General features: G+C 41.9%; 1 protein-coding gene across 2 annotated transcripts; it reads right to left on the bottom strand.

Annotated features, from left to right (window-relative positions):
• Positions 1-660: 660 nt before the first annotated feature.
• MBTPS1 (membrane bound transcription factor peptidase, site 1) lies at positions 661-25701 on the bottom strand. Of its 2 annotated transcripts, none has more exons than XM_048958505.1 (23): positions 25622-25701; positions 24197-24686; positions 22604-22861; positions 21981-22184; positions 21549-21659; positions 20207-20316; positions 19711-19827; positions 18675-18742; positions 17961-18063; positions 17051-17202; positions 16027-16188; positions 15317-15461; positions 14135-14323; positions 13342-13514; positions 12311-12426; positions 10564-10720; positions 9592-9716; positions 8158-8235; positions 5473-5613; positions 3670-3801; positions 3048-3174; positions 2241-2371; positions 661-1476 (listed from the first exon to the last, which is right to left on the bottom strand). In XM_048958505.1, the coding sequence occupies exons 2-23, from the start codon at positions 24381-24383 to the stop codon at positions 1280-1282; spliced, it is 3183 nt and encodes a 1060-aa protein (XP_048814462.1). In that variant the 5' UTR covers positions 24384-24686; positions 25622-25701; the 3' UTR covers positions 661-1279. The 2 variants fall into 2 exon arrangements, with proteins under 2 accessions (XP_048814462.1, XP_048814463.1); XM_048958506.1 differs by having other exon boundaries at positions 25563-25632.
• Between the last annotated feature and the right edge of the window lie 467 nt (positions 25702-26168).

The raw sequence follows: 26168 nt of genomic DNA, 5'->3' as shown, positions 1-26168 counted from the left end.
AGGCTTCGGGAATAATTGGCCTCTATGATCTAGAAATTGGCCACTGGGCTGTAAAATACCAGCCACTGGGAAAGGCTCTTAATTTGGACTGGGGCTTTGATGCAACTTGACTCTGGTCTCAAGGCTGCGCAGGGGCTGTAATCTCTCATTAGCGCTGCGATGAGAGGAGCGAGCCTCCTCATTAGTGCCAAAGCAGAGGCACCAAAGCTTTCCAGGCTCCCTCCTCCTGGCAAATCAAAGAGATTCACAGCCCACCTCCCACACTAGCACAGCAGCCCCGTGTGGGGTTCCTGCAGGCCTTGGTGCTCCCTAGCTGGCATTCTTTCCCCCTTCTCCCACTTCCTGCGGCACCTCAGCCCCCAGGCTGAGCCACATGCTGGGCTGGCAGCTTCACCCACTGCTGGGCCTCTTTGCAGGTGCCCTCCTCTCCATCTATGATAGCAAAGCTGTCTTTTGCACAGTTACCTTTGTCTAACTGCCATCAGAGGTACAAAGGTGTGAATAAACCTTGTTTCAGACTGTCAAAGTCCCCAGCACCCTGGTGCATATTCGTTTTAAGGACAAAGACAGAGGGGACAGAAGGGAAGGAGTGAAAATTTTCACTATTCAACGATCTGCTCTCTGACAGGCAGCAGGAAGACAGCCGTGCAGCACTCTGTCTGAGCTTCATAGAGATAACGTATTTATTGAAAATCTGCTTCACCAACAATGGTGAAATCATGACCAAAAATTACAAAACATCATAGTAGTTGGCTTTATAAAAATAGACTGCAGAACTATGTCAAACTGATTTGTACTAGTCTCTCCTGCCCCCTCCCTCTTTCGATGAAGTAAGTTACACTCTTCAGCGTTAAACCATTCTAGAAAATTGCATCCTATCCAAAAAATGCACTTGTGTTTCCTTAGCAGAGGTCCTTAAAGTGACTTTCCCCCCCGCCCTCCCCAACAATAAATATAGAAAATAGCCTCTAAACAAATAAATTTTAGTTTGGTCAGCTTACAAAAAAAGGTCCATTTTCCCCCTCGTGGGATATGCAGTGACGAAGCAGCCTGTTCAACAGCGTTTGAGTCTTTGGTGGGCATGGCTGCTTAAACTGCAGTTTATGTACAGATGATCAGCTGAGGTCCTTTTTTTCTCTCCAGAAGCCAAAGAGTGTGAGATGATGTCAGATGTACATCGCCAGTATGATCACCACGTTTGCTGCACCTGTGCCGGGAGCCATCAACCATCCAGGAAAGCAACCAGTGACAGGAGGTCATCTTTGGCAGGCGAGAGCTTTCACACCGAAGGCGTCTTTGGTGGATGGACCTGCTGCATGAGCTGCGGCCGCTTCACTCGCGGCTTCCGCCTCTTTGGCCTGCTTTTCGCTTTGTTGATCTGCACCACAAAGAACGCCAGAACCACCATGGCCCCAAGAAAAGCAAAGACTGGAATAGTCTGTCCCACGTCCTGGTTGTACCGCCCGGGCATTATACCTGGAGAGGCAAGGAGGTTTGTGGCCACACGAGCCACAATCAGATTACATTTCAGACAGGAAGATTAACAACTGCAGACCAATTAGCAGAAGTAAGACAGGATGCTAACTAACTTCACAGAAAAGTACCAGCATTTCCACCTTGACCTACTTGCGAACATGCAAACATAACCCAGATTTCCCTTATAACAAGAACCTTCTGTTCCTCATGCTGCAAGAGAAGTGATTCTGCTGCTGCTCTGGAGATCGCGCTAGCACATGGTGAGGACAAACTACACAAGCCCTCCTGTTTAAAGGCATCATTTGGACTTGCTGCTCAGACTGAGAAAAGAACGTGTGTGAAGCTTTAAGAGGCTTCCAGCGGGACACAGCACCAAGCTTGTAAGGAGCTGCTCCAAGTGCTCTACGCTGTCGGTGCAACACCTTCCCCAAAGCACTGCTCTAGTTCTCTTGGACTCTGCTTTTACATCGGTGTGCTCACACGAGGAATTCTTATCAGCAGGAGTTATCATCACACCTCCCAAGGACAGGAACTGCTGCTGCCTACTACTGGTGTCAAAACAAACCTGGGCTGGCCAAAGACCACTTATCAGAATCTTCCCCTCTGTATGCACACATGGCCCCTTTCAAAAATATTTCTCTCAGACTTCATCAGTCAGTCTTATACAACACAACCATGCTGACATTTGCATTTTTTCCACAGCTGAAAGGAAATACATCTTCCCTTGACCTAAAATACTACCTTTCAAACCTTTCAGTACATACCTCCAGGAATGTCCCATGCTCCACTTTCTCCAGGGGACAGTGGTCTCACCTGGGGTCGGTTCTGTCGAAAACTGGGCAGAGCCACTTTATCAAGGTCAATTGACAGTAACTTTTGATGTTTCCAAAGGTTGCTAGAAGAAATGTAAAGATGGAGATGTCCGCCCACTTAATTCAGTAACGCAAGGAATTTTGCAGAAACATGCATAGAAAGTGACAGCTGAAACCTACCAGCTACTCATAACTTGGACCTGAATGATAATCCCATACGCTTTTTGGGTTTTGCAGCTTACAGGCCTCCCAAGTTCCATTCAGATGTCACAGGGATGCAACTAGATCACACTTATTAGCAACTGCCTTCCGTGCATGCAGACTAGCAAACATTACCACTAGGAGCTCTGCAGACAAGCATGGGCTATGTGCTGGTGCATTTACCTGCTAGTGACTGACAAATTATACACTGGAAGGCAGAGTTAAGAGAGCTGTCCCAGGAAGTGCTTCAGTAAACTATTTCAAAGGCATGATGGATTTAAGCCAGCCCTTGAACTTTAAGTTGGAATCACTCAATCATAAAAAGGCATTGACTTGTGAAGCTATTTTTAAAATCTGTTGCACAAAATACAGCATAACTATCAGGTGAGTCAGAATTATTCACTGAAGTGGCATTAATCACTATTTCCTCTTTACAATCTCGTCTTTCTCTAGGAAAGGAATTCCAGCTGTCCTTTTCAAAAGCAGATGAAACAAATAATTTTCAAGCTGAACTTGGAAGCCAGACTTCTTGTAGAATTTTAAGAGATGCACACTAACCTGGGAGCAGTTTCATTCAGGGGCTGCGGTTTGGCCCAGGAGAGATGAGGACAAGCAGGAAGGGAACGGGGTTTCGGGTCTCCCAAGTGAGCCTCGAGCACCTTTGAGTATCGATGGAGATGGTTACCTGCGATCCACAGCAGACACACTGCGTCAGAAACACAGTTCCCAACATTTGCCTCCAGCTAAATGGAGCTGCTGTAACATCAGGAGCCATTCACAGTAATGACTCACAGCTGAATCTGAGTTAGAACCGTTAGTTCTTATTAAGGGTATTACCGTACAAATTATTAACCGTACAAAACAGTAAAGACTCTGCCCCTACAATAAGCCAAGTTTTGCTGGCCAACACCTGAGACCAGATTTTATGCACAGCCTGTAGCCAGTACCTAGAATACCTCCCAGCAGCACGGAGGCACCGAGAATAGTTCTGCGAGCATAACATTTTCTTTAGTCAAATGATAGTATCATCACAGATCCCTAGAGTTTGAAGGTGCTCTCTTCTAGTAAAACACCAGAGCTCATCCCAAGCTAACCTTACTGTCAAAGCCTGCGTGGGTCTTTCTAACTTCCACTCAGACCCCCATCGGCTGCAGGCTCTGCTCACGAGTAAGGCTCTCACCTTCCATCCGCTCCGGGAGAGAACTGCCCTCTCCTGACGGCGGCCGCTGTCGGTTTTCAGAATGGCTGAGACTCGGAGGCGTCACGCCGTAGGAAGTGTACTGCAGGAGGGAATCCAGGAGCCAAAAGCAATCTGTGGGTTTCATAGACCCGAGCCCCAGAACAGAATGTGCATTGTTACATTTCAGACGGCTCATCTTACTGGTAAGAAGTGTATCGTCACATTCAGAAGCACAAGTAGTTTCTCATTCTTGTTATTCTCCTTCTGAAGTTCTAAGCCTAATTCCAGCAAGATGCAACCGCCAACCACTCCTCCTCCATCAATACAAAGACACAAAAATAATCTATTCACTCTTAAAATACCTTCTTGTCTTCTGTACCAAATGAGGCTTTTTGGGGAACAGGTCATCAAATGGCAGGTTTCAAATGCAGGAATTCTAGTTTGGGCAAGGCCATCCAAACCCCTGAAAAAATTAGGGGGTTTTCCACTGTGGAAACACAGGGAAGCTGAGAGCTTCTGTTACCTTTTGTTATCATTTTTATGATGGAAAAAGAGAAGCAACCCTTTAAGAGGATAAAATAATACCTTGCAAAGAAAATTAAGAACTAGGCAGTGTTTTCAGTGGAAAGTTATAACTCCTTTGCTTTCTCAAGCTTAGTATGAAAAAATAAACTAAAAAAGAAAAGATTCTGACTACATCTCAGCTAAAGGAAAAGCAGCTATGGGATAGACCAGTCTGGGAACCAACATCACAGTATACTTCATCATGGTTTTCCTTTGCATTTCAATGGCATTTGCTCCAGAAAAACTACTGCCTTCCATCCAGAGCCACCCCCGCTGAGCAAGCACTCCACCTGGTTAACCTCACAATTGCCTGCAATTTCCATTTCAGAAGTGGAATGACATCTTACCACCTATTTCCACTGCCGCAAACAACTTTCCTCAGATCCTCTCCTGCCAGGGAATACTTGGCTGGGAACAAGAATTAATCTTCATAATCCTGGTGTCCCTCCCCTTTGATTCTTAAAGAGGTCAATCAGATTTTAAGGATTTAGATTCACAAATGTGAGGAATTTACTTCAGTTAAAGCAACCGATGTCTCTACAGGAGACATAGCTGGTTCACAACTTAAAGCCAACTTTGAAGGATTTGAAAGCCTTCCCCTTTTTCCTGTACCACAGCTCACACTGAATTTAACAGCATTAGGAAAGTCACAAAGCACCATTCTCTACTAAAGCTCCACATCTTCACTAATGCTAAATGCTCTCAATAAACCACAGCACGCAGAGGAGGCACTGCTATGGTGTTACAGAAGGGGACACTGCAAAGGGATGAGAAATTGCAAAAGAAAACTCATAGTGGTATGTAACATTCTGAAATGCAACAGGGAAAAAAAGCAAAGAGGTCTCCTAATGTCCCTTCACAACTTCAAGCATGCATTCACACTTCCTGGAAACAAAAACACTGCAAAGAAGGAAAAAAAACCAAACACAAAACCAACCAATCAAACAGAAAACATTAAAATCAACACATAGGTCATCTGTAATGGAAAAACAGGCCTGAGGTGTATAGGGGGAAAACGCTCCCACTCCTCAGAAGCCATTTAACATGCAGCATTCTTTTGTTCCAGCTGCAGTTACACCATTTTCAGCAGAGCTCTGCAGAAACAAGATTAATAACCAAGCAGGAATTGTTTAGAGATTCCCTAGAAAAGAGCTATTTCTGGTGGGAGCTGTTACTAGCCCTCAGGACACTTGCCTGCTTAAGAAAAGTATTCCCTCCTGTGTGTCAAAGCATACACACCTTTCTGTCGATGGCTGTCATCCAGGCAGTTCGAGTCACCGTACAGAACGATCCTGCCACCACCTTCGGAAGGAACTTGGTAAAGTCCCAAAATAGGAACATTTTCAATGACAGCAGTCTCCTGTTTTAAAACTTCAAGACCTGAAGCAAAGCACACACAAATCTCACTGCCTGAAAAGAAACACCAGTTAGTCTACACCGCAAACTTACGAATGCCATCATGCCACTCTTCACGCCACGCACTTATGAGAAGTGTGCTTTAAAAAAGCTATGTTACAATAAAAAAGAAGCTGCTCCAAGACCCTGATCATGAAGCTTTCTGCTGATACTGATGTTTTCTTACTTCTGTGGAGAACTGAAAACAGAACTCTCATGGATCATCTTCAATGTTCTTGAATAAAAAAATCCTAATATTTTCACAAACGAGTTTTAAACCGAAGCGATCTGCCTTAAAAACCCTTTTACGTTGTTTTAGCCCTTCTATAGAAAGCTACACGCAATATCTTAAAAATCAGCCATCACAGTGCACACTGCTCTTTGCTGACTTATTTGCTGTCATGTCTATCTACTGCTACAAGAAAATCTACTACACAACAAGAAAAGAGAATAGAGACATTCCATGAACTATGACACCTGTCTGCTAACAGCAGCTGTGAGATGAGGGCTCTGACTGAACTTGTTTACAGAAGCAATTCAGAGGAAGCCTGCCTTAAAGCCTGCTGGGATTGCATTTCAGCAACTCTGCAGCACTGCCTTGCCTTGCACTTTGTCTGTTCTCCTTTCAATTTATGAACAAAGAAAGGTATGGTCTAGTAAGGATACATATTCCCAATGAACAAAAGAAACATGGATTTTCCACTGCTCGTCCCCACTTGGGCCAATTGCAGCTGCCCCCTAACCCCAGGCACTCTTGCAACCAGCAGGTAGAGCCCTGCCCTGCTCCCCAGATCGGCCTCTTCTGAAACACTTGCACCACTGTCACAGACAGCAATTTTTGAAGTATCATTTACAAGTCTGCCTCTGAAAGTATGGCAAATAACCGAATAATAAACTGGCAGCTTAAAACGTGTTTGTGAAACATTTACTGCGGTAACTCAGACGATCAGCGAATGGAAAAGATGGGAAAAAAAAGCAACCAAAGGAAGGCCTCTCGGTATGGATTTGTGATTGCAGCAAAACCCAGAGGGCACAGCTGTAAGCTCCCTTTGTATCTCACAGGTATTGTATCTCCAGTGAACTGAAGGCTGCCATGAACAGCGAGAACCATTTAGTTTTCTCATGAAATGAAAGCCATTTTCAGATTAAAAGTTTCCCATCTCTGTCACCCGCTTCAAAATCCAAATTAAGATGACCAGCTTCAAATGCTAAGTATTTAGGTTGCCTTTACTTTTTACACTGTCTTCGAAGAGCAGAACCAAAACACAGAGCTCTTTTCTTTCATGAACTGGAACGAAAAGGATTCAACAGAGAAAGCAGGTGCAGCAGGCTACCTGTCAAACACACTGCCTCTCTTCTCCCATTCTAAGACAACCGCGTCATCGCCATACAGCATTTCAGGGATACCGCCTGCTCTCCCAAAGATTCACATGAGTGAGTTCCTTACTGTTCCAGAAAATGTCTCCATTAGCCCTTAAAACATTATTTTTCTGTACATCGCCTGCTGCCATTACAGCTCTGAATCACTACCCCATAAATAAGATGCTACAATAAAGCTAAAGAGAAAGGACAAGCACAGAGAACTCCTCCGGTCTGAAAGCACAGCCTTCCTATGAGCCTAAAACATTTCCCTGGGCAGATACCAGTAGGAGACACTTTGTCTAACAAAATCCTCCTTACCTCTATCTTTAGATCATCATGGCTACCCAAACACTCATACCAAATTTGGCAGTGATTGGATTAATTCTGCGTATGGACATAGCTCAATATCATTTACAATTTGTGAGAGACATGGACAAGAACAATCCTTTCCCCCTGGAGACACATACAACACACACACAGGCAGATGTGTTTACATACAGCAAATATAACAAAAGACTGCATATGTAGATTTTGATATTGCTGTAATGTATGTAAAAAATATATGCTGCCACATTGCAGCTTCCTGTTAGCCAGCTAGATGAAACAAAAAAATACCTATAACAGAATCACAGAATGACACAGAAGGGACCTTCAAGCCCATCCAGTTCCAAGTCCCTGCCATGGCACAGGGCCTCTCCCCAGCTCAGGCTGCCCAGAGCTCCATCCAGCCTGGCCTCATGCACCTTGAGAGGTGGGACACGCACATGTTCTACGGGCAGCAGTGCCAGGGCCTCACCATCCCCTTAGTAAAAAAATTCCTCCTAACACCTAACCTAAATTTCCCTTCATTTAGTTTAAAGCCATTCCTCCAAGTCATACCACGTAAAAGGCCAGTCTCTCTCCCGTTTACGAGCTCCTTTCAAGCACTGGAGGGCTGCAATGAGGTCCCCCTGGAGTTGTGCATTGTCCAGGCTGAACAAGCCTAGCTCCCCCAGCCTGTCTTTGTGGAAGATGTACTCCAGGCCTCCTTCAGTACATTCTCAATCCAGCCCTATCCTTTCAATGCATTTTTCACTCCACAGTTCTTACACCTTTAGATTTTGTAACTTTGCTTTTCAACTACAAAATACAACTTAAAACACGGAGAAAAGAGAAGGAAATGCATACCTTGATCCTTAAAAGTCTGTGCAATTACGATGCCATCTTCTGGAAACTTGGCAATACTGCATCCTGATGCATAATTCACTGAAAGACAACACAAAATTGCCTTTGCAGACAAAAAAATGACATCTTCCCACCATAACTCAGTCAGCTGTCAAAACAGGCACAGAAAAAACTCCAGGACATTTTCTCTGGATCTGTGTATTTTGAACATGTATTCACACACAAGGCATTCCTAAGCACAGGTTCACCTCGCTTTCAAACCTTTCTGTTTAGTACATTTTTTGAACTGAAAAGCTTCACCAACCACAAAAAGAAATACAGTAGTTCACACTAACATTCACCATTCATAGAGAGAACCTGTCTCCTTCAATCAATACTGGAGAGTGCACAGAGCCCTCAGTTCTGGTGCCTTCTCTGTTCACATACACATTCCAATGAACTGGTCAGAAGATTTAGAAACAAAGCATGAAAACATCGAGTGACTTGGTCAGAAAAAAAAAGGACACTGGCTAGACCTAGAAAGCCTGAAAACAATTAGGTCATGGGGCCTGTGCCCTGTGAACTTGAAAACAGTAAAGCATACTAACTTCAGGATACTGCAGTGCAAAAGATGACAAGAATAGGAATTCATGAAGCATCTCAGGCTGCTGAGACACGTCTAAATTGGAATATTCCAAGGAAAGTCTCCCCACTGATTTTCTTCCTCCACCATTTCAAATTTTTACTAACCACAAAAGTAAAACCACAATGAAGCTGAAGGCCTCGTCCTGGCAACTAGTTTGTAGTACATACAGACAATACCTCAAGAATATAATTCAATGAACTGCACCTGGAATTTGACCGTGAAGAAAGGTTGACGGAACTGGGCTTATTTAGCTTGGAGAAGAGGAGGCTCTGGGGAGACCTTACCGTGGCCTTCCAGTGCTTGAAGGGAGTTTGTAAACAGGAGGGGGACAAGCTGTTTGTGAAGGTGGGTAGTGATAGGACAAGAGGAATAGTTTTAAAGTGAGACAGGGGAGGTTTAGGTTGGATATCAGGAGGAAGTTTTTCCCCCAGAGGGTGGTGAGGCACTGGAACAGGTTGCCCAAGGAGGCTGTGGATGCCCCATCCCTGCAGGCATTCGAGGCCAGGCTGGATGTGGCTCTGGGCAGCCTGGGCTGCTGGTTGTCGACCTGCACATAGCAGGGGGTTGGAACTGGATGAGCACTGTGCTCCTTTTCAACCCTGGCCATTCTACGATTTTATATACATTTGTTATCTCATCTGAAAATGAATCAGTATAGGAAGTAATCATTTAAGCACGCTTATTAAACTCTTTTCACTCACTCTCAAAGCAGCTCCCTTGACTCTCATTCAAGCTGATCCTCACAGAAACAACAGAATTCTCCAAACAAGGTCCTGCTCAAAGGCTGCACAGACAATGACTCCAGTACTCACTTTCATGACTTGCCATGGTAAAATCGCCTTCATACAGCCCATCGCTGAAGGCCATGTTCCAGACAGAAAGCAGATCATTTAGAGCTGGTATATTAGCACCTCCAGTATCAGGCATCCACCACTGCCTATAAACAGAGAGGGTAACAGAGTTTATTAGTACACAGAATGTACTCCTAGAGCTTGTAATACAAAAAATCCTTTACATCCAGATTTTTTCCGAGTCCCTTAAATAATGAACTGTATCTCAAAGCCTCACTTAACTACAGGAGCACACAAGCAGCTCTTCCTCTTTGACACCTATGCTTCTGAACAGAAGTAAAAATAATGGTGCAAAGTTCTCAGTACATTCCAGTTTCCTACATAAATTTGCTAGGAAAAAAAAAAAAAAAATCAGTCCTAGCTTATCTATTCAACAATGATGAAGCAAAACTCACAGTCGTGTCACTTGCTTCTAGCATTTCTTCTGAAGCAAAGTGTTACTTGCTCCCAAGCTGCAGATCTTTCAAGCTTACCATGAAACACATGGCAACTACATTAATTAGGAGGGTCTTTTTCACCACTGTTGATATTAGTTTATTTCCCCTTACATATCATACTGGAGTTCTTCCAGCATCGGGTGCACAGTCCAGTAATACAGTTTGCAAGCTGCATGTGCTTTTTATTCTGTTCTCCAAAGTAAAAACACACCCATTTTTCTTTGCTAGTCTCCAATCTCTTACTTCTTACTATTGTAAATGTTTTTCTGAATTTAAATGATTACATTACCAAGAGAGGGGCTCACAACAATGATAGTATTCTCCTTCAACTTTGCAGCTTAAGGTCAGTGCTACTTGAGGCATTTCTTAGAGGCATCGTAAGAAGCAGTGCAAGCGATTAAATACAATTACCACATGCAGAATCTTTAGGACAGAACATCCACAAAATAGCAATTTTATGACATTTATTTTGCAGAGAAATGAAAGAAACAGATACCTTGTGTTCTCATCATAAAACTTGACTTTTCTCATTACAGATGTGTTGTACCAGTCACTGAACACGATAAGTGAAAGTCCATTATCAACATCCCTCCTCAGCTTGGTGATCTCTTCAGGAAAATACTCTTCCTCACTGTCCACCATCAGTAAAGTCCCTGCATACAAAAGCAAAAATAGTGCTCGTGCTAACGTGATTGCTATTACTGCAACCCATGCAGAAGTTAACACAAATGAACGTTTTGCACTTTTTCTGCACGACTGGAAAGAACAAACAAACAAGTAGCTTACTCCTAAATATCAAGCCATTTCACTTCTTCCCTACCTGATTGCCTAGAGAGGTGGTGGAATTTCCATTCTCAGGGATAATGTAAATCTTGGCTAGTTAAGGATCTGGATGATGGGGCTGGAACAAGATGACTGTTAAGGCCCCTTCCAACCTGAGCCATTCTGTGAGAAGCCAGAGGAGCTGGACTTAAGAGACAATAATCTCTGCTACCTTAACTGTAGTGTCATTGTATACCAACTACAGTCTGAAGACAAAATCATTCATGTTTCAGAGGTGCCAGCAAACACCAGGATCACAGGAATGTCCTGCTACCTGTTCTACTTGCAAAGCCTCATTCTGCACCGTTCGTAAGATTGGAAGAAATTTCCCTGCTTCGTTAAATCTATTCCCATGAAAGTACAACTCTGAAGTAATTCTATTTATAAACATATTAAGAATTACATTATTTGCCCCCAGCTGCTTCTTTACCATGGTTTTACCAGAGTTGTGATTAGAAGCCTTCTATTCAAGTTTTTTCTTCATTTCATTTAACAAATTTGTTCCAACTTCCACCTGCATTCCTATTCTCTTCCCTCCTTCACCTCTACCTACTCACACTCTTCAGAGACAGAAAGCACTCATATCCCAGATCAGTCTATTCTAGCAATCCAAAAGCCAAGTCTTCTAGTCTCCTAGTTTCTCCATTCTCCTAAGCAGAAATGTGAGTTGTGGTTGACAAAACTACCCATGCAGAGCAGGCTTGTCCTTGTGGTGCCCTTTCAACAATCTAGGAGTCTCAGGACAGAAACTACTCCATTATGCTTTTACAGGCTACCTTTGGCTGTCTTCAGTTGTGCATCTGCTAACTCAGAAAGCAACCGTACGACATTTATCAAAGAAAAAAGAAAGCCTACTACTGACATTTACAGAACTAAAAACCTGTCAGGAAACTGCACCCTCACTTCACAATCTATTGAAAAACATCTTAGCCCAGAAGAGAAGATGGTCCTTTTGGAGTCAGGGCCAACTAGAGGATCACCTGGGAGCAGAAAAGATCTCAGACAGCTCAGTTTGCTCCCTGCCTGGCAATTCTACCACATCTCCAAACCAAACACAGAAGAAATAAACCACACTGGTCTGCTAGCATATCAGTAGGAATGCAGTAATTCCCCACTATTTTATCTATCCACAAATACCCATGTTTCAAAATAGCACTGCTGAGGAAAAAAACAAACAAACAACCAACCAAAAAACAGAACGGACATTCTCAATTCTAGTCTACAATTCACCCATGCTTCATTTTAACTTGCAAAAATCTTTTGCAAGTTAAAATCTCCACAGAACTGAAAACAGAGGGCTTCTCTCCTCATTTTTTCAAGATAACCACAGAGATCTGTACTCATTCACCAGAGTCCCAAGTAAGCCTCTGCAGCAGCACTTTACACTACTTAACATTAGCACATAAATAACACACGCTTACCATACTGACTTGCATCAAAACATGTAAATGGGGAACCAAGAACCTCAACAAAGTAACCCATGCTTCTTAGGTGCTGATACATGTCCCTGAAGTTTGTGTGGATATGGTCACCATTCCTTAGGAAAAGACAGAAGAAAAATGTTGAAGACATTCAAATTTGGCATGCAGAAACCTGATTTAAATCCTCTAATTACAGATTATTTCCTAGACCTTTTTCTAAAAGGACTTTTTTTTTGGTCAAGGGATAGTCTGTGGTTTCCAAGCACCATCTCCTCTTGCAATTTTTTTCCTAACAGTAGTTCCAAGTGCTACAGAAGCAATACAGTCAAAGTTAGAGAGTGAGAATGTCCCTTAAAAAGCACAGCTCTGTAAGCTTGCACCACATCACATAGGAACACTGCTGTATTACAATGAGCTAGGACTTTCACAGGACTTCCTCCTTGCTGAGGAGTCCGTAAGAACAGCTTTAACTATCAGCTGGAGGGAGCACACAGGATGACCTGCAATTGCTGGAACTCAGAAGGGAATTTCCCCTCTACTTGTCCTATCTCCATGTTCCGAGCAGATTCACAAAAGCAAGTCTCATTCACTGATCCAATTAATCTACATTTATACATTTTCTATATGTTTGGATGCCTTCCCTTTCCATCCACGAAGAACTACAGGTCAGCCACTCTTTATTTTGGTAAGTGAATGCCAAAGTGGCTAATTAAATGTTCCCCTCAATTCCCTGGGAGAGATCAGGGCAAAAAGGAAAAAATTTACACCACGAAAGCAAAACAACTGCATCCTAAATGTTTAAAAAGCTTTTCATTTTAAATGAATCAAAACCACAGAGAGCAATAATAATAATTAAAAAAAATGCACAGAGAAAAAGCATGCAGAAGCTAAGAGTTTTCATGGATTTATTGTAAAAGAAACTTCCACACCACACTGAATAAGGTCAGGGTTCTCTGGCACTCAGTGACATTATTAGACATCATTAACACGCAGTCAAGAAGTACTGATTTAATAGAACCTGAGATAAATACCAATCTAGCGGATCATTCTTCATCCTCAAATTATCCCTGGGGAAGTAGCCTGGTGGATAACGGAGATTATGATACTGATCCCAAAGGACTCGCTTACTGCGAGGCGGAGTAGGAATAATCTTCACTTTTATTGGCAGCTTCACCGTCGAGGTCTGCTCCGCACCGCTCTTAGACTGAAGGACAGAACGAACCACGTGAAATGATTTCCCCCTACAGAAATGTTCACCAACTGCGGACTGTAAGGGACTGGAAAAACAGAGGTACCTGCTGTATTGTTACTCACCAGTACTGCCAACTAAGGAGAACAAGAGACGACTTCTGCCTTAAATCACCTTACTCCGTTTCCTACACTCAACTGCTTTTATTTCCACTCGGAACATAGAACACTCTAAATATGCTACAACTGTAATTTGGTTCAACTGTTCAAAACCTTAAAGTCTTCTCAGGAATAGTTAACCAGGGATCTGGCAAAACAACATTTAAGTCATCTCTTTTTCAAACCCATTACTCAGAGTTCATAATAAATAAATGCAAATCTCACAGACATGCTTTCTAAAAACACTAAAGCATATTCAATTCAAAGGTTAATCCTGCTCTCAGTTTTAAGGATTATTAATTGTACTTTTCAGTACTCTGATCACTATCTAACTTATGCTTCACATTACAGGACCAGAGACGCCCCTTACAAACAAGGGTTTGTAGCGAAGGAATTTTAATTAAAACTACCACCATCATCCCTCCTCCCTTTCACCTCAAACCCCTCATCCCCTCAAAAAACCAAACCAGAACTAACCTTATTTTCTGCAGGGGATGACACTGTGATCATAACATGCCCTTGAGCAACGCCTTCCCAAGATGCTGCTTTCTTTGCTACAGAGATAGAAATTGCCAAGTATCCGGACCAAGGCCATAACACAGGGGAATAGGAGAAAGCCACTTCAATGTTATCCCCATTTTGTGGGAGATAGGGTTGCCAGTCTGGCTGTTAAAGAAGAAAACTGAACATTGGTAAAACAGTCTTTGCAGTCAGAATCATCAAATCTCATTCTTCTGAAGATTATGCCAAATTTCAAAATGTACATAAACCCAAAAGATCCGTGCTGTGACAGTGCATCAACCCAACCACACCCAGAGTGTAGACTTCCCAGAGGAAGGACTCCAGGAAGATCTATGAAAAGCACACTAAGTGCACCCAGTTTAACATTTTGCCATCCTGTACAAAAAAAAAAACATTGGCAAAGACATGAAATTTCCATTCTATAACAAAAATGGTTATGGCTGTAAGAGACTCAGGCTGATTACAATGGCTGTCTTTAAGCACGACCATCAGCTAGTCGTAAGAGCTCCTATGCTCTTAAGCATAAGTTTAAATCTAAAACAGACCAACAGACCTCAGGATTCACAGTAAGATGTTGAAATGAAGCTCATTTACACTGGCTAGAGTCTTGGATAGGAGATTTTCCCAGTTCATGGATCTCTTTTATGTTTACTCTTAAAAAAAAAAAAAATTCTCCCTAGTCAATCAACAAATTCAACACTACTGGCATAAAGCAACAGATTTTGCAGCGGGCCTTGAGATGTCAACACATTCGGGTCATTCTGACCCCAGTCAAGAGTCATAATTTGTAACATCAGGATCCTTTTCAGAGATTTCTTATGCTCACACGAAAGATCCAGAAGATCTTACATGCTAGCAAAGAATATAAAGAAATCTCTAAGTACCTGTCATTCAAAACTGGTTTTACAGAGACAAAACACTACACGCCCCTGAAACCAGTGCATTGCTGGAACCTGCAGATAGCTCATGGGGACAAATCCAGCTCGGGTCACCCCTTAAAACAAATGCTCTGCGTCTCCTGCTCTCACCACACTTGGTGAGAATGCTTGTATGTTCCACCAAATTCATGAGCTGAAGTAGTCCTTCCTAGGAAGCTTTATGAATATAGTCGGGTCTTGGAAGAACATCCAGTCTTACCTTGTCTATAATTCTCCCAGTGACTCCCATACCATTAAGAATAGTAACATTCACAATGGTTGGCATGCCTCCATAATATATGGGCTGTGAACAGTAAGGCCACATGTAGGGACATTCCGTCAAGTCAATATAGCTTGGACTCAAACTGCAGGAAGGACAGAGGAGGCAAAATTTAACAAAAAAAAGAGCAAACAACAAGTAGAAGTACAAGCCACTACACAAAACTGACATATGAAAAAATTACTGACAAAGCATGCTAGTCACAGCTCATCTCCCTTCTCAAATGCGTCCTAAAATCTTCCCTTCCCCTTTTTTTTCTTTAAGATTTGAGAGTGTTTTGTTTTGTGATTTTTTTTTTTTTCCTACAAAGGAAAAGAAACTTCAGCACGGCGAAAATGTTCTTCCGGAAAACTAAGATGTAATTACTGCTCCATTTTGTTCTAGGTTGCATTATGAATAATGCCAGAGAGTTAAACTGAGCCTAGAAAGAAAGTAAATTTAGCTCTGAGACTTCAAGCTCTAACATGGGTAGAAAACACAGTGATTTTTCATTGCCTCTCCTGTCAAAATTCACACTTCCTGATCTATTCAAGTTCACTTTGTTGCACAAGCATAGATTGCCCAACCGTATTACATGCACATCATCTGCTCTCTTGAAGAAATATAGCAGATTATAGTGTACTGTTGATTAATTGAGGATTAAAATTAACCTGGCCTGTGGTTTATAGCTGTTGAGGATCTGATAAGCTCTCAGAAGATCCAACTTGCCATGTCCTTGTTCAAACATGTTGACTCCAGGAAGTCTACGTGCTGATGCAATAAGTGCCTGCTTCATGCTTGCTGGATTCACCATTTCACGCTTCTGAACTGTGCTGAAATGGGAAACAATGGGTCACTTCAGGTGGCCTTCATTACAGTTTCTAGCTAGCCTTGTTTACATTTTGCCTCAAGGTTCTGTTGTTTCATTTAAAGAAAATGCCAGTAAAATTAGGTGGCTGCATACAACATCTACTTGATTTCTCCTTGCAACAGTTGAAGATGGAAACAAGAGTGACAACTTTATGACACGTCTCTTGAAAACATTGTATCAATTTTTCTCCTTACAGCACTGCCCCATGACCAGTAGTCACTATATTTGCTAAGTGAAAGATTCTGAAAATCCAAGGCCTTGTAAGGCCATCTTCTGTTGCATAGCTCATTTGAGGTTGTGGACAGATTTTTTCAAATAAAGTTTCTTATCCCTGAGTAGCAACAGTGACAAACACAAAGCAGAAACTTGTAACTCCTACCTTCCTTTCAAACTCTTCCGTGTGCAGTAGGTGAGTTACACAACTGGGTTAGTTATGGTTACACAACCATAAAAGCCCTACATACTATAGAACAAGTGTTAGTTATCAGCTACAGGTGCCTACTTTGAACACGCATTCTTTTACAACAGGAAAAACAAAAGCAACTAAATATCACCAAACATTTAACAAAATTACTTTGTAAAACTGTTCTCCCTAGCTATATTTTCAAATACCTAACTATTCAAAACAATCCTCAGGTTTTTCCCAGGAAAGTTAGAGCCAGTCAGACATGATCATGTCTCAGGTAGAACAACACCAATTCCATCCCTCGAGTTTGTTTTCCTACATGTAAATGCAATCTATTTTCATTTGGTGGATCCTCTTAAGAGTTTCTTATTGGCCTCCTGCATCTGCATCTTCTAAGGGGCTGTGACTAAAGGCTTACCTTACTAACAATGTGACAGCACCTGCCACTACAGGAGATGCTACACTTGTCCCAGAAAGAGAGCGGCATCCACCTTTCATACCAGAACCTCTCACTCCAGAGCCGTAGGTAACAATATCAGGCTTTACTCTACCGTAACCTCCAGGCAGCTCCTGTGAAAGAAAATGGATGGATCAGTGTCCTGATACATAATGAACTGGCTGTTTCATTTAATTACTTAAATGAACTAATGCAAATAATTCAGAAGTAAAATTATCACTGAATCAGCTGTGGTTCAGCATCACAGATATCATGGAACACCTAAAGGCGGACTGAAGCCATTTACTGCAACTCCTCAGTGTGTTGACCCGGGAAAGGTATGTCAACAAACCCTCCACTAAGTTAAGCATGAAACTACTGACAAAACAATCACCCCTCTGCTGCCAGCTAATGAGAAGCAGCACAAAGGAAAGAAGTACATCAGTCTTCAATCAAGATCACAACGCAAACTCATATGAAATCGCATGTGCAGTACATGAACCTCAGTTCAACAGTCAGCTGCAAACAGAAAGGATATCAAATATGCACAGTGTTACATATGGCATCTGGAAAGGCTAAGAGTTTTCTATTAAACAAAGGACAAGAGCAGAGATCTGCCCATACAGGGCACTGTAATTCAAACGATACTTGGCATTTTACAAGTATAACTAGAATGTCAAAAGTGGTCAACATGCATGATAAATGATGAGTATTAAGCTTCTTGCTTCAGGTCTTTCATCAATCTCTTACGATTCTGATATTCCATGTAAATTTTTACCACTGTTTATGCCACAAACATCAGCTGCATGACATTATCTCTCTGAAAAAGGCTCCCTTCTTAAAATCTTTATTCTAGCTACAGAAGCAGCTGGCCGCTGTGCGAGCATCTTACCCAAGTGGTCATTCCCCTAGATGAAAAGCGAGCTATGTTATCTTCAAAGTCAATGCCACCTACTCCAATCACATCCATCTGGTCAGCAGGGTTATTGAGAGTCCTACAACAAGTTGAGAGTTAGCAAGACAATAATTATTAAAAAAAAACTAAGACCACCATTAAAGCCATAAATTTATACTGAAAACAGAAACACTGCCATCAAATTTTTGTCAGCCATTCGTTCTAATCCACACAGAAACAAATTTTGGTCCTCTCTGATATCGTTATGTTCTACGACTAAAAGCAACTTTTCAAGCACTTGGTAACTCCAAAACTTACACTACCAAACCACTTTTCTTCCAGACCCAACAAAATCTGATTTTAGGCATTTATTTTAGAAATACACTGTTAAGCATTCTGGCTCGAGCATTCTGTGTTCTTTAAGCCTTATGTGTACTCAAAGATGTCTGCTCATACTAGTGCACCAGTACCAGTCGGAGTTCTGTCATTCCTTTCCTAACTTTTCACTGCCTGAATAAAAAATAGTCACTTAATTCAACAATGTACTCTAAGGCAAATGATGAGACAGAGGAGGATGTCTAACTTAGGTCACTTTCTATAAATACAATATAGCAAGAAGGAGAAGAAAATACCCTCCAGTCCAAACACAACTGCTTTCAAAAACATAAAACATCACACCTGCTCTTCTTTAAGGTGATCTCTGAAACTTACCCATACAGTGGGCCATCATTGCCAATAGCAGAGACCATGATCACGTTGTTGGCTGTCAGTTCCCATACCTACAAAAAAATTAACATTTTTAATAATGTTCTTCTGCCGAAGAAGGGACTTTGAGAACAAACGCAGACTCCGTGGGGCATGATGTAAGCAACTGATTAGCCTACCTCTCTTTCTTACCGAGACTTACAAAACACACATATCTCACTGGTATATTCAGTGCTAAGTGCAAGCAATTCTTGAGATTACACGATCAATAACGGCCATCACAGCTTCACTGCTAACTGCACTTACTCAGGTTGCATCAAAGGAAAAACTGCCTGTAAGAAAACACTCCAGAAGCACAAATCAATTCCCTCCAAAAATTGCTCAGGAGTGAGTACTAAAGTCACTGTCAAACCAAATTTCAATGCAGATTGTCATTAAAAAAAAAAAAAAAAAGAACTTTTTAAGCACCCTTATTACCTTTTTCAGAGAAAGATTTTGTCCTTTTAACATAATTCACTTACTAATTTTCAAGTACATATCAACAAGTCAGGGAACCATGACAATGACAAATCCCTAATTCCATCTTAGCCTGAAACAAGTCTACAATTACAAAGCTGAATCGACTACCTGTACTTTTTACTTATTCGTTTTTAACGACTTTTTCATTTCTAGCATGAGATAAATCAATTATGCAGAGATTTGAAAAAGCAGGGCTGGATTTCAGTTAAGTTTCTTCCAGTAGGGCTCTAGTTAGTTGCCTGCTTGTCAGTCATGCCTCCTGGCAGTACGTGCAGTGTTTTGTAACAGGTCACATTTCTCCAGCTCTGTGAATACTTGTGAGCTCGTGCTGGTTTCTTTTTCACCCATTCCCTAAAGATACACCTAAGAGCCTGTATAACTGCACAGAATTTCTCTCATGCAAAAGAAACTCCTCAGAACTGACTGTGGAACCAGAACTTAACAGGAGCAGTGGCAAACAAGCAGCTCTGCAAGTCCAGGGATACAAACACGGCCATGGGAGCTTTTCCTTCCTCATACCAACCTTGTCAACAAATGGATGATCCATGAAGTCTGGTCCACCAATACTTAGATTCAACACATCTATCTTCTTTAGAATTGCATAATTGAAGGCATCCAGAAACCAAGATGTGTATGAGACCTACATAAGAAAGTAAAAACTACCATTGGAAAATCCAGCAATTCCATGACAGTACAGGCTTCAGAGAGAGACATGAAACAACACAAAAATAAAGCACAAAACTAACACTGGTCTACTAGGATTTATAGTGCTCAGTATATTTATGAGACTGTTTTAACACTACGCAGATGAGACTTCCACACACATAGTTTCTGAAGAATATACCAGATTTGGTAAGAAATCTGGTAGTAACCTTTTAAATAGAATAAACAGTATCTGTATCACACATATAAAAGAAAATATATCAACATTTACAAGCACTTGCAGCATTCCCCGAGAAAAGGGTTGGAGCAGTATTTATCTGGAAAGACATACATTAAAACACCTTTAAAACAGCTACCTGGTTATTGGTGAACACTCTAAAAATGTGCAGTTCTGCATTTGGAGCAAACCCCTGGCATTCTCTCATGCTGGCTATCACACCTGCTACAAAAGTTCCGTGGCCTAAACCTATGACAGACAGAAGGTAATAAAATGAGATGTTAGAAGGCAAACCATTTCATTTTCACTCATTTTCAGTGTTAATCAATGCCTGTAATAAAATCACATCAATCCAGCAGACTTTAGAACAAACTGCAAACACTTGGTTCAATCCTCATCTTTTTGAAACAAACTTTGGTACTGAGTTTAGAGAGGCCAGAACTACCAGCACTATCTACCTAGACAACCAGCTGATGAAACCCAGAGTGACACACTCCTAATTGCTGCCAATGACATCAAGACTCACACAAGACAATAATTAGAGAACAAGATTATTTTGGCAAATGTAAGATACAAGGCCAATACAGGTTTATGTAAACTTCTTAGAATTTTGTTTTTTATCTGGATTCTGCAACAATCACACTTTGTTAAGGGTGAAAAATTAGACAAGAAAGCATATTTTTCACTCTCCTCAAAAAATAACACTCTTTTTGCTTTCTGGAACTGCCTGCACTATACTTACACGCTCAAAATCTGCCTGCCCAGTAACAGTCTGGGCACAGGTCCTACTAGAAAGTGCAAACAAAAGAATGCAATCACAGCCACAATGCACAGAAACACCATGCGTGATGTAACTATGGAGATGCACTAAAGGCCAAGCAAGATATGCATATACACTGAACTCTAAATGCATTAAATTGCCAGCTTACTCACTGACCAAGACCATATGAAATCAATATCTGTGAAAGCATATGGTCATTACAGCTGACACGTGAAAAACAAACACAAACATGCTGCAGAAAATCAAAGGGTTTTCTGAATCTTGATTGGCATAAACCAGCACAGCATCTGTTGATGAGAACTATATAAATTAGAAAAAACAGTACAGCAAACTCCCAACACTCAAATTAGCTTAAGACTGCACAGTGAAGAAGGAAAATATTCTCTCTTCTAAGTATGGAAACACATACACAGTGAGAAACAGCAAAATGCATTTTTTCTTCCCCTGACATTCTTCAAAAGCTACTGCGAAATGCCATATGTGATTCAAGGGAGACACAAGCAACATCCTCCTGGAGTCTTTGTATTATTTGTTGAATTTGATAAAGAGTACAAATCTTTCGTGATACTGCAAAATTAAGCTTAAAATCTCAAGATACACAGCTTCAATAAATGTTAGCACCCCATCAGCAACAGTAGTTTTACAACACGAAACAGCACACTGTCAGGAACTCTCTCACCAACAGCACACAGTAACTCACCGTCATCCAAGGTTCTCTCGTTAGTCCAGTTCGTTCTCTCCTTTACATTTTTGAAATGTGGATGTTTCTCACTCAGTCCAGTGTCAAACACTGCTACTCTTACACCAGCACCTGTGACAGTAAAGGATTGATTTTTCTGATTCAGCTTCACAACTAACGTGTTCAGTCAAGTGAATGAGAACTTTTATGCTCAATGTACTACACGCTTCGCAGACTTACTAACTTGTGGCTCTAAAGCAAACTTCCTGTTCCATTGCAGAAATTCAACCAAAGATTACACAGAACTACTTCCTCTTCAGAACAGTATGCACACACACACACACACACAAAGAGCACTCTGTAACAGCGCACTGAAAACAAAGCATTGCTCAACCTTTACGGCATCGGCATCCAATGAGATCAATACATGTAAGCCAACAAACAACAGCATACCTGTGTAACCCATCTGCCAGAGGACATCTGCCTGCAAAGTCTGAGCAACTTGGCGAGGGATAGCCCTCAACAAACGCCTGCTTGAATGTCGACCTGTTGCATGCCAGAAGCCAGAACCTAGGGAAAGACTTGCCCTTCTCAAGGGACGAGACGACTGCCATTTTTGAGTCCATCTGGTTTCATTGCAGTGCAACACAGGATCAGCTACACAGAATTAAAATTAAGGAGAGAAAAAAAAAAAAAACTATGAGGAAAAACACATAAAATTTTTGTTTATGCAAGTATCCACATCACAACTGTTACAGCAAAGATGTTAGACAAGTAACCATTTTTTCCAGATGTATTAATGCCTTCAATAACAGCGAAAGCTTCATTTTTTCCTACAATACAGGCCAATAAGCTCTGTTAACTGACTATTGCAGAAGAAATGTCTCTATACTGTGGATGGACTCATCACCACGCTTTTAGAAAGGTACAGCAAGATACCTAGATAATTTCAAAGGCAAAGGAACAGAATACTGCAAGTTAAAGAAAAACTGCAGGGCACTTTTCATTTGTGTAATGCTAAGCTAGAATTTAACTCTCCAAAGCAGATCTCATGCAAACTCATAAAAATTACTTACAGTCCGAATATTTGAGCGATCGGAACACCTTCCGCTGAGGAGTCACTCGCTTGATATTTGGATGATCTTCCAGTGTCAGCACGCCATCCTTCTGTTTCTCGTTGATCTGAATCACCTCAAAATCACTCGGATAGTCGCTGGCTGGGTTGTTGCGAGGTACAATCCTCCAGTTCTCAATATCACTGCTTTTTAGTGCACTTGAAATAAACTTACTTCTAGCTTTAGCTGTGAAGTATCCATTAAAAGCCACAATATACTCTGGAACAAGAGTACAGTTTATCAGAACCAATGTTCAAAGCAGCCTAGTCATGCACTCAAGTTACTGAATATTTCTTTCTCTTTATTCAAAGCAAATAGGCACAATTTGAGGCACTTTTTTGTTTTTTGCTTTACAGGTCTGATATTTATTTCTGTACTACGTAAAGTTTGTGCATGATGAAGCGCTTAAAATATGAGAAAGGTCCCCAAAATGAAGGCAGAATTGTGATAGCACGGAAAAGTGAGCGGGGTAAACACAGGAGAGGGAACGACGTATTGAGTTTTAGGGAAATTACTGACACCAGCTTCGACATGCACAGAGGACAACGCTGGTCCCAAGAGTCCCTCGATCCGGGTAACTTGTGGGTGGAACAGAGACCCATCATGCAGTGCCACAATCACCTCAACAAGCCCTCTGTTAGCTAATGGACAACATGCCATTACCAACATTGCGTGTGAATGCTCAGGCACACACACAGCTCCACTATGGGAACAGATCTATTACCTATGACCATGACAAACTGAAGACAGTTTAGACACTGACTTCTGATAGAGTAAAATTTGTTTGTTTGTTACGTGAAACTACAGGCTCAAACACAGCAGAGACGTTGTCAAAAATGGCATCTGTGCATTCTATAAGAACCACAGATGTTAAGTGCTGATTGTTCATCCTTCTTCCACAATGCTTAGCCATTCATACAGCACACCTACATTACATTTATCCCACAGTTCTACACGTACACAGCTGCCACACCAACACAGATTGCACTCTATACAATGGCATCCGTCCTCCTTTGACATTCTGTTCAGCATTGCAGACCATATTCAATTCAGCACCCATTTTATTTGCTCCTCTCTACAGTTATCCTTTGCCCTCTCAGGTTTGATACTAGCCTCAGCTTGCCTTTCATTTGCTCTCTCTGCACTTACTTTGCTACTTTTCCACAAACGTATTATTGCTTTCAAACATTTTTCACAGAAAAAAACCCAAAACCACACATACTTCCCCTCGTCTTTCTCATTCCACTGAGTGTGTAAAACAAAAAGCTACGAAACCACAGCTAAGTAACCATGCTGGCTCACCTGAACCTCCACGCTCTATTTCCACTTTTAACATACTCCTTACTAACCCCCCTCTTCCTTTTCCTTGTTCTTCATATTCTGTGTCCAGTTAAACCATGAACCTTCATAAAATTCTTTCTCAGTCTGAATGCAGATAATTTAGATGTTCCACCTGTGCCTCTGAATATTACCATTGCACAAATGCTACGATTCATTAACACTAACTTCAGCATCACATGGATTTATTTATTTTTAACTGCTCAACTCTATTACCATGCTCCACGACTGTCGAAGAGAACTCCACTTTCAAAGTCAGGCGAGAACATCCAGGACATATTTGAGCCTCATGAGAGGAATTCCCTAGTCTGGTACTGAAGTGTTTTTTGCCACAGAGTAAAATAACAACCAGAACAAACCAGATGTTTGCAAACTTCATGGTCATAGAAGAAAATGGTTTCATTCCAAGAATTCCATATATTCAATTCACACTCTTCTTTATAAACTAGTTCATTTTTGTTTCAGAAAACGTTGATTTCACTGTGCCGTTCAACTGGATATTCTTAAAGCTGTGTCTGAAGCAAGTACAGATTTCATTGTCTTTTGAGGTAAAGCCTAATAAACAGGCTCATTTCTTTCTACGTTTCTTCTCCATTTTGTATTAAATGATTCGGTCACTCACGATATGGTAGCTGAGTCCTGTACTCCATTTCAGAGAGCAAAGTTAACTCCCTAGAAGAATTAGCTAAGTGGTTTACAAGCTGACCTGCAAGGCAACACAGCAAATAGTTAGATCCACATTTATGTAAAATGCAGAGCCTGAAAAAGCCCAAAAGGCAGATTCCTTCAGCAGTTAGCCTTAGAAAGAATAAGGAAACAGTTTCATTTAATAACTTTTCAAGAACACTTGAGTCTCTTCCTGGTTCACACCAGGTATCTCTGAGATACTCAAGTATTAACTTGGCAGTAGAGCAGATAACAGGGACAACTGAACTCTACTGCCCTTCACAAAAGCGGAATAAAAACGACTGACATGCAAGGCATATGCAAGGAAAAAATAAAAGCAAAATGAAGCATGATAGAAACTGTCCATGGGTGCTTCAGGAAGCATGGTGGTGGGTTGTCTCTACTCAGGAACACAGACTGTGTAGATAATGCTCTGGCATGTAATTTGACACAAAGAGCAGCAGGCTGAACGTCTATTCCTGCAGCTGGCAAGGACAAGAAATACCATCACAGCAAGCAAATTTTTAGTTCCTAGGCTTGAAAGAGATTATTGTTATGAAAGGAGGCTTTCAGGCTTTCCTGAGCAGGACCATGGCTAACACAACAGGGCACCTGAGAAAACGGGCTGGGTTTGCGTAACAGTGAGAAATTAAAGAACAATGTGGAAAATGTTTTTCACGTGGAGGAGCAGCCTCTTCCTGTCCTGTTCCAAGGTGGAATTCAAGAAACACTGCGATGCAATCCTGAACCAGCAACATACAGTGGAAAGGCCGTGAGAAGATAAAGGAAGAAGAACCATTCTGCCCGGGCTGCCCCACAGCCCGATGCACTGCCCAGCACTCCCGCAGGTCGCAATGCCCAGCACGGGCGGTCACACCGCAAGCCCCTACCGCGACCGGGGCTGTTATCGCCTCACCGGGCACGAAGCAGCGCCGGGGCCGCCGTCCCACCCGCTCTCCCGCCCGCTGCGCTCACCGTGCCGCAGCCGCCTCCGGGCCCGCCGCCGCCATTTTGTGCAATGTTTACCTCAGCGCTCTCGCGAGAGTCCCGGCGCTGCGTGAGGGGCGGGCGCATGCGCACTGCGCCGCTGGGTGTGGGGCGTAGGGTTGCGTGCTGGCGGTGTGTTTTACCGACTAACGGAAGGTTGTGTTCTTCTGCGTACTGAAAATAATTATAAAATCAAAGAATTGTTTGTTATCATGTTTGAGGACATGACTGAATAGGGTTTAATGCCTCTGAGGGAATGTTAGGGTATGTTGTTGGTGGATGGGAGTGACAAACAAGCCCCACTAGGAATACAGCAATAGCTTCATAACGCCATTTAAGTCTTACATTAAAAAAAAATAAGGAATTTTTCACTTGGCCCTCCTTAAGTCCCATTTTCAAGTACACGTACGTCATTGCAGATGTACTACGCACTGCTAACACCATAAGTTGAAACAAACAGCTGAGAGTGTGGTCAGTTGTGGGCAGCACGAGCAGACATGGCCCGAGCCCACTTCCCTGTCAGCCCGACTCCCTC

The sequence above is a fragment of the Lagopus muta genome, chromosome 12 (genome assembly GCF_023343835.1).
Source record: "Lagopus muta isolate bLagMut1 chromosome 12, bLagMut1 primary, whole genome shotgun sequence".
Lineage (NCBI taxonomy): Eukaryota > Metazoa > Chordata > Aves > Galliformes > Phasianidae > Lagopus > Lagopus muta.
Note: the sequence above shows the minus strand (reverse complement) of the source record. Positions and strands in the feature narration are given on the sequence as shown.